Genomic DNA, 15,759 nt, shown 5'->3' on the forward strand with positions numbered 1-15,759 from the left:
GCTGTATCTCCAAATATTTTGGTGAATTTTGAGCAAACGTTTGGAGAAATAGAAAATGTTGTGCACACAGTCCACATTTCAGGAAGATATTTAATATCACTGCGGGCTCACCGCATGACCAAACTGAACCTTTTTGAACACGCGTGACATCTAATATTCAAACAACGTCTGTGTCAAATTTTGTAGCGTTTGAATGAATATTTGTGGAGATATAGATGATAATTCATTTTGCATGTTTTCTTACTGTTCTCTTACTTGTTTTTCTAGAAGCTTCTAAATGCATGTCGTGGTCTTTGTCAGTAAACTGTAATGTAGAAGAACACCAAGTCATTCAAGGGTTCCTGAACTTTCGCCTTTATTTCTACCCTGTAGAACACTGAAGACATTTAAAACTGATATATATTTCCTTTGAAATGTATTTTTCAGCTGTATGGCTCTACACTTCTAGAAATAAGTAGTGCTCACCACAAATACATTTAAAAATCCCTTCTGCTGGTACTTTTAATACTTTGATACAGACTGAATTTGTATGGTACGTACTGCTTCCTAGAAACAGCTGTAAGCACCGACTCTAAATTCAGACACTGAAATGTCTCCTGACTTCTCCCTCCTCCTTGATTTGATGTTTTACCAAACCATCCATATAAATGGAAACAGTCGGACCTCAAATCACGTTGAAAACGAGCTTTTTCATCCCGACCGTCTTTTGAGCTTCATCCAGTTGCATTTTCTGCACAGTCAGACTTCTTTTGTCGTCTCTACTCAAACATGAAGCTCTGAGGTTGAGATGATGAGGAGAGAGAAAGTTCTTCAGGACATGAGAACCCAGAGTTGTGCTGCCGGTACAGACCTGTACTGAGCCGGCTAAAGCTAAAACACTTTTGACATCAGTGTTACTCACCTTCAACCACCAACATGAAACAGGGGGTCCTGTTCATATTATATCTTCAGGATCCCTCTGCAGGTCACTCATATGGTTGAAGAGAATCTCTTTTCAATAAGTGACCTTTTCAAATGACAAAACCAAACACAGACCTCGTCCATCTTTATGGAATCAGATCAAATGTAGTAACGGCTGAAAAAGGCTGCTTAAATCTGAAATGAAGATGTTTCCAGTGAGCACAGAAACAGAAGTGAACCTTCAACCTGCTTCTCGTCTCGCTCGTCACGTCTCCGCTTCTCAACAACGTTGGACTTTGTTCTTCTTTCAACCTGAACGTCTCCTCGTCGGCTCGTTGCAGGTCTCCGCGTTCTGTTTCCTGTTTCCTGTCTCATCTCGCTTTGGGACAGACAGGCTAAAAGACGTAGTGGACGGTGAGGACGTCCTATTCAATGTTTCCTTTAGTAACTAGATTTCTAATCCAAATGAAGAAGCAGCAGCAGCCGGCCAGGCAGCATGTGTTTCCTTCATGTTAGCGGTGACAGAGTGCTGCACCTGTTACCTGTTCTTCTGATCTTTTAGCTTTCTGCTGAAGAGGTTTCATCTTTGTGACCGTTGTCCATCGTGGAAGACGAACAGCTGAGCAACAGCAATATTTAAAGAGACTCTGATACTAAACATGGTGTTCTTCTTCTGGAGTGACAACAAAGTGATCAAAGAAGACTTGTTTACAAAAAGGGATATTTTTCTTAGTGACATATAGAGATTGCTGGATTTGATCCTATTTGCTCCGAGCTAATCAACAAGGTCATTTGTTATCGTGACGTTACAAATTGTATAGATTGTCACTAAATGTTCATCTGTAAGATGATTTAAGCCTTTTTAATGTTTTACAGGAGTTATTTGAACTATTTTAGCGCCTCCATCTGAGGCAGCGTTCTCCGTATCCAAGTGAGATTAGAACAAATAACTGGCCTTTATTGTGTGAATGCTGATTCAGCATTTACACTATTGACATCCTGTTTCTGACTTCTTCCACGTTTGTTTTGGTCACTAACTACTTCTGCATACTCTCCGAGTTCAACCATTCACATTTGAAATTGTTCAACTCTTTCAGGACTTTTATGCTGACATTCAACTTTTTTCAATCATTGATCATTTTCTAAATATTAAGCCTTTTTGAACATGTTTTGAACATTTGAGTGAATGAGGAGATTCTTCAACTCCTCTCAAACTTTCTGTCGTTGTCACAACAGCAGCCAGACATCATCTCTCAGATTCCTCATGTTTCCGTGTTTCTTTGTCTGATTATTTGTGTAACGTGTCGAGCCGTCCTCTCCTGAGTGGCAGCTCCGCCTCACCTGATCCTGATCACAAGGAACAAAACTGTAATCAGTGTTCTCATCAGCTTCTCCTTCTGAAATGATCTGGTCCTTCAACTACTCTGTGCCAAATGAAGTCACGCCAGGTGGAAGTTTCAGTCTCTGTGTAACTTGCTTAACTTGTTTTTTAGTTTCTTCCTGGATTGAAACCTGTTCAGTCATCAGCTCCTGTCTGCCTCACCTCATATGTGTCTTTTGTTAAGTTTGATTATAAAATTAATTTCTTTTTCAACATTTTAGTTTTAGTCATACATGCACATGTGTGTTTGGGTTTTTGTATATTCATACATCTATATATATATATATATACATGTGACTAATGGAGAAAGGACGCTGGAAGGAAAGGATTAGCTTTACAACTACTGATAGTCTGAATGACAAAGAAGTTTTGGAAATGAAATCCCTTCCTCTAAATTATATCCCTCCAATCTTACCTACAAGTATTATGAAGAATTATGTTGCTGTTAATAACAAAAACTAAAATATTGAAATGTTTTGACCATCATTTTATATTATTTTAGTATATTTTGTGTTATGAACCGGTTCTTGGCCGCAGCAAAGACGAAGCACACCAGAGGTTTAACAAAAAGAAATTAATTTTATAATCAAACTTAACAAAAGACACATATGAGGTGAGGCAGACAGGAGCTGATGACTGAACAGGTTTCAATCCAGGAAGAAACTAAAAAACAAGTTAAGCAAGTTACACAGAGACTGAAACTTCCACCTGGCGTGACTTCATTTGGCACAGAGTAGTTGAAGGACCAGATCATTTCAGAAGGAGAAGCTGATGAGAACACTGATTACAGTTTTGTTCCTTGTGATCAGGATCAGGTGAGGCGGAGCTGCCACTCAGGAGAGGACGGCTCGACACGTTACACAAATAATCAGACAAAGAAACACGGAAACATGAGGAATCTGAGAGATGATGTCTGGCTGCTGTTGTGACAACGACAGAAAGTTTGAGAGGAGTTGAAGAATCTCCTCATTCACTCAAATGTTCAAAACATGTTCAAAAAGGCTTAATATTTAGAAAATGATCAATGATTGAAAAAAGTTGAATGTCAGCATAAAAGTCCTGAAAGAGTTGAACAATTTCAAATGTGAATGGTTGAACTCGGAGAGTATGCAGAAGTAGTTAGTGACCAAAACAAACGTGGAAGAAGTCAGAAACAGGATGTCAATAGTGTAAATGCTGAATCAGCATTCACACAATAAAGGCCAGTTATTTGTTCTAATCTCACTTGGATACGGAGAACGCTGCCTCAGATGGAGGCGCTAAAATAGTTCAAATAACTCCTGTAAAACATTAAAAAGGCTTAAATCATCTTACAGATGAACATTTAGTGACAATCTATACAATTTGTAACGTCACGATAACAAATGACCTTGTTGATTAGCTCGGAGCAAATAGGATCAAATCCAGCAATCTCTATATGTCACTAAGAAAAATATCCCTTTTTGTAAACAAGTCTTCTTTGATCACTTTGTTGTCACTCCAGAAGAAGAACACCATGTTTAGTATCAGAGTCTCTTTAAATATTGCTGTTGCTCAGCTGTTCATCTTCCACGATGGACAACGGTCACATATTTCCATTACTGTCCATTTAAAGTATAAGTACAACTGTGACCAAGTGAAGATTTTAAACCCAATAACTGTTGAAATGTTTGCTGTTTCAGGTGTAAATCTCTGTGGTAAGGGTTTCAAGGTAAGATAAGAAAACTAGAGACAGAAGACTTGTGGAGAGTCCAGTGAAGCTGAACTGGAAAGAGGCTGGAAAGTTGAATATCAGTGCTGTTGCTACCTCAATATGTTCCAGTTGTGCTTGGACTGCTGTCATGAACTTGGTGACTTCCAAAGATCTGTGTGCTCTGTGGTTGAAGGCTGACTGTCTGACACGATACCCTAAATGTTTGATAAACAGCGTTTGCATGGACATTGTTTGATTCTGGGACAATAGATTAGATAATCAGAGACTTGGATGGTTTAAGTTTTTAGTTACCTGTTGTCATGGCGATGCTTAGAGCCACGACTTCATTTTCACCGTATGAATCCATTCGCGCCGTATAAAGCCGACCTACTCCACTCTCATTGGTTCACCTTAAACTCTACCTCTGGGGTTACGTCATCAGGGGAAGTCTGTATGGGGGCAAAGGTCAGCTAAGATCAAAGGGTCCTTCCTTCCTTCTTCCTTCCTTTCCCGCTGTAATTACACAGTTTATTCCACGTCATCAGATCACTAAGATCAATGGATCAAAAAAATACTTCCTTTCCCATGGTAATTAAATAGTTTATTACATCATAATTCATTCATCAAAGTCAAGTCATGATAGGGGGCGGGGCTTAGGGGGTCAAATCATTCAATCAAGTCATAAACACTTTTTGACAGACAGTGGAGCATATATCTCTCTAGCCATGAACACTTACACAGAGTTTTGTCTGTTAATGCCATATTTTATATCAAATCATCGTTTTACTAAGTAAAGAATACTGTTAAAAAAAATGACAGACACTGGGGCATATATCTCTATGGCTCCTTATAAAAAACTAAATCATTTGCAAAGACCAAGTCAATGCTGTATTTAATAATGTTCGAATTTTCATACACAAAGATGACTTCATTCTTTTTCACTGTAATAAACTAGCAGGAGAATATGTCATTTTCTGAAGGTATCTGTTGATGAAAGAGGAAACACAGGAAAGAGGTTCAAATCCTTTCTGTGGTGCAGCACTTAGAGGATTTGTTTTTGAGGACGCTAGAAATGCCTTAATATTGTTGTTAAATGTATCTTCAATTAATTAATTATCATGATACATGAGAGGTGAAAGAAAATTATAAAAAAAAGTACACTGTAAAATACTTCCAGTGAAATTCATAGGAGAATTGAAAAGTAACTTACAGTAAAAAAAAAAAAAGATTGCCAGTAATTGGTGAAAAAAAATAGAATATATATATATATATATATATATGTATGTATATATATATATATATATATATATATATGTATATATATATATATATATATATATATATGTATGTATATATATAACCCTACATGCAATATTTGTAGTCGTGTGAGTAAACTGTAAATGTAGACATCTCTCTGTTTAATGATCTGTCCATCGTGTCAGGAGTTCAGTTTTGTCCTCCGTTTTGCCCCCAATCACCTCTCCTCCTGTGTCCCCTGTCTTTGTCTGTGGCCACGACACTCACCTCCCGTGGCCACGCCCCTCACCAGTCCCAGCAGATGCAGCCACTCACCCCTGATCACCACCTGCAGGTGTGCTGCATCTCCCTGATCACCTCCCCAGACTATATGTAACCTGCCCCTGCACAACTCTGGTTGTCGGTGCATTTTTGTTTAGCCACCCGTCCGTCCTCTGTCTGCTCCCCGTCAGTCTTCCGTCTGCTCCCCGTCAGTCCTGTACCTGTTCCCGTTCCTCCGGCCTCTGTGTCTCCTGTGGATATCCCCCGTCAAAATCATCAGTCGGTGGAGTTGCCCTCCCGGCTTGGAAGATTGTTGACGCCGTCCCTTCAGCTGGTCTGCCGGCTGCCCTGTTACCCGTGTCCCCCTGGAGCTGTCGGTCGAGTTGCCCTCCCGACTGGACGTAAAGTGGACACGCTCGGTGCCACATTTTGGTTTGTAGTTTTTTGTTTGTTTTTTGGACAATAAAGACTGTATTTTTGGAACTTGAAAACCTTGAGTCTGTGAGCTTGCATTTGGGTCCTGGAAAAACACCCCACCACATAACAGAATGCACCGACCACGGAAGGACCCAGCAGCCACAGACTCGAATCCTAAATACATGACTTTATTTCAATATTTTTCCAATCAGGCCCGCCTGAATGACACGGTTTCCGCTGAACCCCGGACTGGGTTCTTTCTCCAGTCCAGTCGCTGAGCGTCGTCTTGTTTTCTCCGTCTCTTGTCCTCTTCCTCTCTCTCTTTGTCCTCTCTCTCTCTCTTCATGTCCTCTCTCTCTCTTCATGTCCTCTCTCTCCTTCTTCAAGTATTCCTCTTTCTCCTTCAGCTGCTTGTCTCTTAGCTCTATTTGTCCTCTCAGAACTTTCCCTTCCTTCTCGTGTTTTCTCTTGAGCTCCTCCTCCCTCCTCCTCATCTGGTCTTCCTTCTCCTCCAACATCCTCTCCACCTGTGTTTGTGTGGATTCCTTTGTGTCGTCCATCATCTCAGTTGTGTAGCAGCTGCTGTAGTTTCCTCTCAGCATGGTGTCGATCTTGGTCAGCAGCTCACTGACCTGCGTGCGGTTGGATGTATCTTTGTTGTTGAAGACCTGGTATCTCCCTCCACAGTCACGCATGAGTTTCTGAACAAAGTCCGGACAGTCTTGGACGTAGCTCTCGATCGTCCGATCGTCCAGCTCGTCTCCTCTGGTGAAAATAATGACGGTGAAATCCGATGACTTCTCTCCCAAATACTTCTTCATCTGTTCCACGGAGTCTCTTTCCTCTTCTGCAAAGTTGCCGATCTGCAGCACCAGTAAGAAGACGTGAGGTCCCGGAGACAACATGCTGATGCATTTTCTAACCTCCTGTTGGAAGTCCTCCTCGGACAGCCTCTTATCGAACAGTGCGGGCATGTTGACCACGGCGACAGACCGGCCGTCCATCTCTCTGGCTGCTTTCTCACAGGATGTGGTCGCCGGCTTCGGGACGATTCGGGGGTTGAAATGTTTTTTGCCTAAAATGGTGTTTCCAGTCGCGCTCTTCCCGTTGCCAGTCTTCCCGATCAGAACCATCCTGAGAGGCTCTCTGCTCTGATTTTCATCGTTACCTCCCATCTCAGACTTCTGCTTCACATCCTGCAGGTCAGCTTCAAGTTTTGTACCTTTCTCCATCTGAACCTTGATGAACATCTCCTTCGTGAAGCATCGGGTTCCCTTAACTTCCATCCTTTCCACAGTCTCCAACATTTCTTGGATCTGCTGTTTGTCTCTGATGTTGACAACAAGGTTTCTCCCTCCACAGCTCTGACAGAGATCCTGGATGTCTTTGTCTTTTGTTATGAAGTTAAGAACATCTGGATGTTTAGGATCTGACTCCACGGTGAACAGAATCAGGGTGAAGTCGTTGACTCGAGAGCTGAATGTGTTCTGGAGGGTCTTCAGCTCTCCCTTGTCTTCATCAGTGAGGGGACCCACAGGTAGGACCAGGATGAAGACGTGGACGCCCTCAGGACCACAGAGGGAGACACAGCTGAGTGATTCCTCCATCACCTCCTCCGGAGGTTTTCCATACAAGGCGGGCAGATCCACCAGGGAAACCCGACGTCCACACACCTCTCCCTGATGTTGAACACACTTCGATGAGTCGGAGACTGAACGAAGCTCCGTCTCTCCTAAAATGGCCTCGATGGCTGAAGTCTTCCCCGCTCCTCTCCTCCCACAAACAACCAGGTTCAACGAGGGTTTCTTCTCTTCAGGCGACGGTGTCATGATTAAACCAACGTCTTCATCCTTAAACATGTCACAGCTCAGATGTTCTCCGTTGTTCACCTTCACAGTTTGACCCAAACGTGTCAACAGCTCTGAACGTTTGAGGTTCTTCTTCCACACGTATCTGTATCTGCACCGTTGGATCAGGCCTTTGAGAGGTGGATGGTTCATATACTCCATCCTACCATCTCTGGGTGGCGATATCAGAACCAGAGAATGATGGAACCATCGATCGCTGTAGTTTTCTAGAACTCTGCAGAGCTTCTGTTTGTGTTCCTCGGTGAAGTCTTCAGGCTGCAGAAGCAGCAGGAACACATGAGGTCCAGGAGCAGAGAGTCTCACACATTCTTGTAGAAAACCTTTCATTTTGTCTGCGGTGGGAAACCGCAGATCTGAGGTGTTTATGACGGTTATTTGTTGGTCCTTCAATGGGCAGCTGTCTCTCAGCCAGGGGGGAGATGCTTCATGGAAAACAGGCTTTTGAAGTATGAAGTTCATCACTTCTGTCCTCAGAGACAAGCTGTCCCCCAGCAGAACGACCCTCAGCTCTGACACTGGACAATAAATTATATATTTGTATGTGTCAACATTTAAATGGGGCGGATAAACACAAATCAGGAATTACCATACATTAAAATGATATAAATTACACCGCTCAAAAAAGGTAAAGGGAACACTTAAACAACACATCCTAGATCTCAATGAATGAAATATTCCAGTTCAAATCTTGATTCATTACATAGTGGAATGTGTTGAGAACAAAATAACATAAGAATGATCAATGGAAATCAAAATCATTATCCATGGAGGTCTGGATTCAGAATCATACTCCAAATAAAAGTGGAAAAATTAGATCACAGGCTGATCCAACTTCTGTGGAGATTCCTGAAGACAAGTCCAAATGAGTCTCAGTAGTGTGTGTGTCCTCCACGTGCCTGTATCACTCCCTACAACGCCTGGGCATGCTCCTGATGAGACCACGGATGTTCTCCTGAGGGATCTCCTCCCAGACCCGGATCAAAGCATCGGTCCACTCCCGGACTGTCTGCGGTGGACGTGGCGTCGGAGGACGGAACGAGACGCGATGTCCCGGATGTGCTGGATTGGATTCAGGTCTGGGGGACGGGCGGGCCGGTCCGGAGCATCGACGCCTTCATCGTGCAGGAACTGCTGACACACTCCAGCCACATGAGGCCGAGCATTGTCCTGCATCAGAAGAACCCAGGACCCGCTGCACCAGCAGATGGTCTTCAATGGGTCTGAGGATCTCATCCCGGGACCTGATGGCACTCAGGGTACCTCTGGCTAGCACACGGAGGGCTGCGCTGCCCTCCAAAGAAACGCCTCCCCAGACCGTCGCTGACCCGCCGCCGAACCGGTCCCGCTGGAGGATGTTGCAGGCAGCAGAACGTTCTCCACGGCGTCTCCAGACTCCGTCACGTCTGTCACATGTGCTCAGTGTGAACCTGCTCTCGTCCGTGAAGACCACAGGGCGCCGACGGAGAAGCTGCCGATCTCGGTGTTCTCCGGTAAAGTCCAGTCGCCCCGCACGGTGTTGGGCTGTAAGCACAGACCCCACTTGTGGACGTCGGGTCCTCGTACCGCCCTCATGGAGTCTGTTTCTGACAGTTTGAGCAGAAACATGCACATTAGTGGCCTGCTGGAGGTCATTTTGTAGGGCTCTGGCAGCGCTCCTCCTTGCACAAAGGAGCAGATAGGTAGGTAGGTAGGTAGGTATTTACTTTATTAATCCCTGAGGGGAAATTTTTTCGCTACAGCAGCATACAGAAGCAATAAGATAATAATAGAAACAATAGAATAAAATAATAGAATAGAATAGAATAATATAATAATAGAAAAGCAATAAAATAAAACAGCAGTAACTAGCAGTAAAAAATATAAATATAAAATATAAATGCACAGTATATACAGTACATTATATATCTATATATATTATATACAACCAACCAAGAAACACAGTCAACATATATATATGTATATATCTATATATATATATATATATATATCTCTCTCTCTATATATATATATAGATATATATATATATATATCTATATATATATACACAGTACAGTATATATCTATATATATAATATACAAACAAACCAAGAAACACAGTCAACAGTGTTATTGTACTGTGATGGATTTTGTCAGAGGTGAGTTATTGTAAAGTCTTATTGCAGTGGGCAGGAATGATCTCCTGTATCTGTCCTTGTGATAGTGGTCCCGCTGCTGGGTTGTTGTCCTCCTACAGCCCCCTCCACGTCTCCGGTTGGACCGGCCCGTCTCCCGGTATGTCCTCCGTCCTCTTGACACTGTGCTGACAGACACAGCAAACCTTCTTGCCACAGCGTGCATTGATGTGCCATCCTGGATGAGCTGCACTACCTGAACAACTTCTGTGGGTTGGAGACACCTCATGCTCCCTCTAGTGGTGAGGACACTGGCAAAATGCAAAAGGGACCAACAATCATCCAGAAAGGACGAGGACAGAGAAACGGTCTGTGGTCACCACCTGCAGAACCGTTCCTTTATAGGGTTGTCTTGATAATTGCCTCATTTCCACCTGTTTGTTCCATTTGTACAACAGCAGGTGAAACTGATCCACAATCAGTGTTGATCCAAACTGGACAGCTTGATTTCACAGAAGTGAGATTGATTGGAGTTACATTGTGTTGTTTAGGTGTTCCCTTTATTTATTTGAGCAGTGTATATTCCTGAAACTTCAGTTTTGTATTTTGATATATACGCTGTAAACTGGTTGATTACATCCAACACAACGACTGTAAAGTTTAATTCCACAGAATGATTTTCAGATGCTTAAATAACGGCCGACGTCTCATTAAAACATCGATCAGACAGAATCCAGTTAAACTCACTGTCAGGTGGCAGAAGTTCAAAGCTGTGGCTGTGCTTCAACGGCTTCACATCTGGAACTGTTAACACACAGACATAGAAATGAATTCATAAAATCAATAAATTAAACAGTTATTTCTAAAATGATCTAGTCTGGGAATGTCCCACAACATTATCAACATTGATTTAAATATCATAGCCATGTTGTTATTTGAAATACAAATAAACCTGTTGTTAGATATCTATGGGCAGAAATGATGTGTCAGCAGAACCTGAAGTTTTATGTGAATCTGAATTGCTCAACTTGAATAATTGATTTCCGAATTTGAATTTGAAAACCATCATTTGAAATTGAATTTTTAGTTTGAAACTGAATTTCAATAAACTTGAAACTGAATGTTTAGTTATGAATTTGAATTAATTGTCCGTGAAGCTGCATTTAAATGTCACTGAAAATTCAACTCTGTAAATTCCGTTCATGAAACTGAGATTCGGTTGGTGTCTCACACATCGGGTCTTTGAGGAAGAGCAGTCGAGCTCACGTTGACCCGCTTGTGAGCACGATATCTGGTAAATGCTCAGAGGAAATGTCTTCATACTTGGTACAAATGTTCACTTGGCCTGAAGGATTAAGTGATTTGGTTTTGTTGGTTTCCATTCTTAGGAATGTAATATCTGCCTTGAGAAAGAGGAATAAATAACTTTAAGAATAAAGTGCCTAGAGTTTGGTGGTCAGAGGTCAGAGGTCACAGTCACTGTGATCTCACATCTGTCCCATTTTTGTGAACGCAATATCTCAGGAACACCTCGAGGGATTTTCTTCAAATTTGGTACAAACATTCACTTCGACTCAAAGATGAAGATATTATATTTTGATGGTCAGAGGTCAGAGGTCAAGGTCGATATGACCTCAAATTTGCATATCCGTCATTCCCATCCTCTTGAACGTGATAGCTTTCTTTAAATTATGCACTGACATCCAGTTCAGTATGAAGTGATAAGAATTTGGTGGACAAAGGTTACTGTACATAACTCTCTAACTCTTACATTAGTTATGAAAAAATGTCACAAATTTCTAACAGGATGAAATGATTATTATCTTCTCAGTCTATTATTCAAGACCATAACTGGTTGTAAGTTGTTTGAAGCATCCACATCGAAGAACTTAAAGCTTCTTTGCATCAACATCTATTTGAGTTTTGACAGATGTGCTTCTAAACTACAAGTTGAATGATCAGGCCATAATCCAAGTTCAGTAGTAATTGTCATGTTTGGAGCAGGATTGTACAGAAAGACCTTTTTTGTGGGCAAGGAGTGGATGATCCTCCTGATGTTGTTGTTGTTGTTATTTAGTTAGCTGGCAGCTACAGAGAGACTGTGTTCAGGTTAAGAGTTTTTCAGAGATGATAATTCTGCACGAGAAAGAGGAAACTATTTTATTAACTAATTAATTTGGTAATTAATTTAGATATAATCTCTAACAGATCATGATATTGTGAACGTGTTATTCTACTTTTTGTCAGAGGACAAAATTATTCATGTTAAATAATATGTCAGCTGTGATAGAGGACTTTGTTTAACTCAGAGTAATAAAATATGACCGGACTCACCAGGTGTTGCAGTCGCCATGACGACACTCTGCTGGAAACCTCAGACACTAATTTATCTGGAGACAAACTGCAGGGATGTAAAACAGAAAATAGTTAGATGGTGTTTACTCTGAATTCTTATTACAGACTCAGCAACACACACTTTGTTTTTCCATCCAACCATCCATTATATATTTCTGCTTTATCCTGAACAGGGTCATGGGGGGCGGAGCCTATCCCAGCTCACTTTGGGAAAAGGCAGGATTCACCTGGACAGATCACCAGTTAATCACAGGGCCACATAGAGACAGACGGAAACAAAGACCATCCATGCTCTCATTCACACCTCAGGCACATTTGTAGAACCACCAGTTAACCTGAGGTGCATGTTTCTGGATGGTGGGAGGAAGCTGGAGAACCGAGAGAACGCACGCAGGCACACGGAGAACATGCAAACTCCACACAGAACGGCCCAGGCCCGGATTTGAACGCAGAACCTTTTTGCTGTGAAGCAACCATGCTAACCACTGCACCACTGTGCCCCCCACATTGTTTTGAAAGAGTAAAATTAATCATTCATTTATATCTGTATGCGTTACGTTAAAAATAAATCAGGTTTACATAGTGATAATATCTCAGGGCTGTTTGTCAGCTAGTTGTGAATTTAAAATTTTGATATGACAAAAATCTGATGTATTTCTTTTCATAATTCATCGTTCAGTCAAATTCCTCATTTACATATTAGTATGCTGTATTAATTATGTTTAATAACCACTGATCAGATTAAACCCCCTCAGTTGAATTAAGGTGCAACTTCGTTATGATTATTGTAGCCACCAGGGGGCAGCAGTGTGATGGGTCTGACAGAGAGACCATGGATATCTTTGATTATCAGATATCTTTGTTCATCAGATATCTTTGTTCATCAGATATCTTAGTTCATCAGATATCTTAATTCATCAGATATCTTAGTTCATCAGATATCTTAATTCATCAGATATCTTTGTTCATCAGATATCTTTGTTCATCAGATATCTTTGTTCATCAGATATCTTTATTCATCAGATATCTTTGTTCATGAAAACATTTAATTTACATATTTCATTTAGTTGGTAACTTGTAGTAAAATCATAATATTGCTTGAATCAGCACCGCCTTTAGAAAAAGTAATTCATCCTTTTAATACTTTAAATGAAAAAGAGATCAGGTTTATGTGTGTTGTTAATATTTCAGTGCTGTTTTATCAGCTTGCTGTTGTACTCTTCTGCCCCCTGGTGGCCGAAAAACCAATCCTGCAGTTTTGCATGACTTTAACTCAGGGACCTGATCTGATTCATGGTTATTGAACATGAGATACAGCATACTGTTGTTCCCCGACAGAAAACCGTCACTCTCCTTGTTTTTGTTGCATTTCTATATTCGGAGCTCGTTTCCCCTCATGTGCTTCAAGTCTTGTAGACTTCCTGTTTTGTCGTCATATTGGCAACCGCAATATATTAACGTGTAACTGAAGACTTGTTTTGGTCACAAATGGTTGAACATGTGGTTTAAAGTCCAGATATACTGAAATATGAAACCGCAGCGTCACACTCGATGTAAGTTAATGATCCCAGATCAACGGTTTCATGGGAATGATTTATTCCTGTTTGATATATTTGAAATGAATACCTGACATGAAGCTGTTGCAGGTTTTTAACATGACTTGTTGCCTGAGTTTAAGAATGAAATCAGACTTCACAGCTTGTTAAAAAGCCTGAATACCGGCTGCAGACTATCTGTTCTGTCATCAGCTTCCTGGAAGCTGCTGGAACTTCAGATTTTCTTGCAGCGCCTTAAAGTTTCCTCAACACCTCCATTTATCACCTTTTATCATCCAAACTTCCTGTCTGACGGTCTCAGTTATTCAAACAAAACCTCTTCTTCAAACTCGCATCACATTTTCTACAATAGGCCTCCGAGTGTATTTTCTATCAGCTGACTACACCCATAGCTGACAGGTGGAGTCACAGGTCTGCAGAGAAACACTTTGTAAAAAAAAGGAAATGGCTGCTACAGTTGATGGACCTTTAGACTGAAATCAGATATGAAGAAAACTAAAAGTAAAAACAAGTCTGATGTGAATTTAATCCGAGTTACAAACACGACACGTCTCAGATTAAAGTCGGAAACAGAACTGATCATATTTCCGTTGTAAAATGAAGCTGCTGTTTCAGACGGTTTGTTTTCTCAATAATGTTTGAATGAACAGAAATCCTTCATTTACTGGTTCATAAAGTTACATTATTCTCACAATCTATCGGCGACATCATTAAACTCCATAAATCCACCTTTAATCCACCAGTTGTTTCACTCACCTGCTGAATTTTAGATGTTTAAATCTTCATTTCTACTTCAGGTCGTCTTCTCATTTTTTTCTGACTCCACCTGGAAGTATTGATGAAGTCCTGTTGTTCATTTGTTTTGTTTATTGTATTAAAACACAGTTCAGATTCATCACGTTGTTTTTTCATGTTTCACTGCTTCAGGATTCAGTTTTAGGGAGATTTAAAAGTTATTTTTCTTTCAGATTTTCATGAAGTTATTTCTTCTTTGATTTGTGTTGTCGCATTTTTCTAAAATCAAATTCTTGATATTTTGAACCTTTTACTGTTGTTCGTGTCGCAGTCTGACTTTTCAGAGCTGAATTATATAATTATTATGATTCTAATAATTTGAGTGTTCACTCTGCATGACAACCCAACATTTCCTCCTGCTGCTGCTTCATGTTAAAAGACGCCAGCTGGATAAACACAGGGGGGCTTTTATTTTGAAGGGCTCACCGGAAACTGTTTGTCACCGACAGTTTGACTGCTTGATGTTTGTGGAGTCGGAGGATCTGCAGGTAAAAGCTCCGCCCAACAAAGCAGCAGGTAAATGTTCCTGATGGAGGAGGGCGGAGCCTCATTACTTTCAACTCTGACTGCATTTTAATTCAAAACATTCCCCAATATTCTGGATCATCCTTCCTCACAGTGAACGGTTGGATTCAGACTGTTGGTTGGTTTCATTTAGAAAAATCATTTCCAGCAAGTAGAAATGTAAATGATCTAAATCATTTCAATTCTTCGTCCTCCACGTAGTTTTTCTTGCTTTACTTCAACACTGTAAATCTCATCAATTTTGGATAAGATCATCGTGTGTTTGTATCGGTTCTGTTCACGTATCTCTGAAAAGTCAACGAGCTCAGAAGAACATTTTATTTCGATTTCACGTTAGTTTGAAGCTGCAGTCGGTGACGTGACGTCGTGCTGCTGCTGAGTCGGGACCTGCTGCGGAGCTCTGTGCTATTTATGAGCCTCAGGGGACACCTGGACGTGGGACTGTCTCCTGATGCATGTTGGGACATCTTCTGGTGTCCTGTGCTAATTATCAGAAAACATGCAGAAGAAGAACAATAAGTGTGATCCCCCTCCTTAGAGAATGGTTTGTTCCATCTGAATACAGAATGAAAATCAGCATGCAGAGACTTGAACCCGACAGATTGAATTGAGAGTCTCTACAAGCTGATTTTAATGAGAACTGACGGCTGCAGAGAAGGAA

General features: G+C 41.1%; 1 protein-coding gene across 1 annotated transcript; it reads right to left on the reverse strand.

Annotated features, from left to right (window-relative positions):
• Positions 1-6,096: 6,096 nt before the first annotated feature.
• Positions 6,097-8,083, reverse strand: LOC138208272 (GTPase IMAP family member 8-like). Its single transcript, XM_069166037.1, is given in 2 exon segments — positions 6,097-6,249; positions 6,251-8,083. Coding segments are annotated over 2 exon segments (1,986 nt in total).
• Positions 8,084-15,759: the final 7,676 nt, after the last annotated feature.

Source organism: Embiotoca jacksoni, unplaced genomic scaffold, assembly GCF_022577435.1.
Source record: "Embiotoca jacksoni isolate LCO1_2020_lvr unplaced genomic scaffold, fEmbJac1.0.p SCAF_37, whole genome shotgun sequence".
Classification (NCBI taxonomy): domain Eukaryota; kingdom Metazoa; phylum Chordata; class Actinopteri; family Embiotocidae; genus Embiotoca; species Embiotoca jacksoni.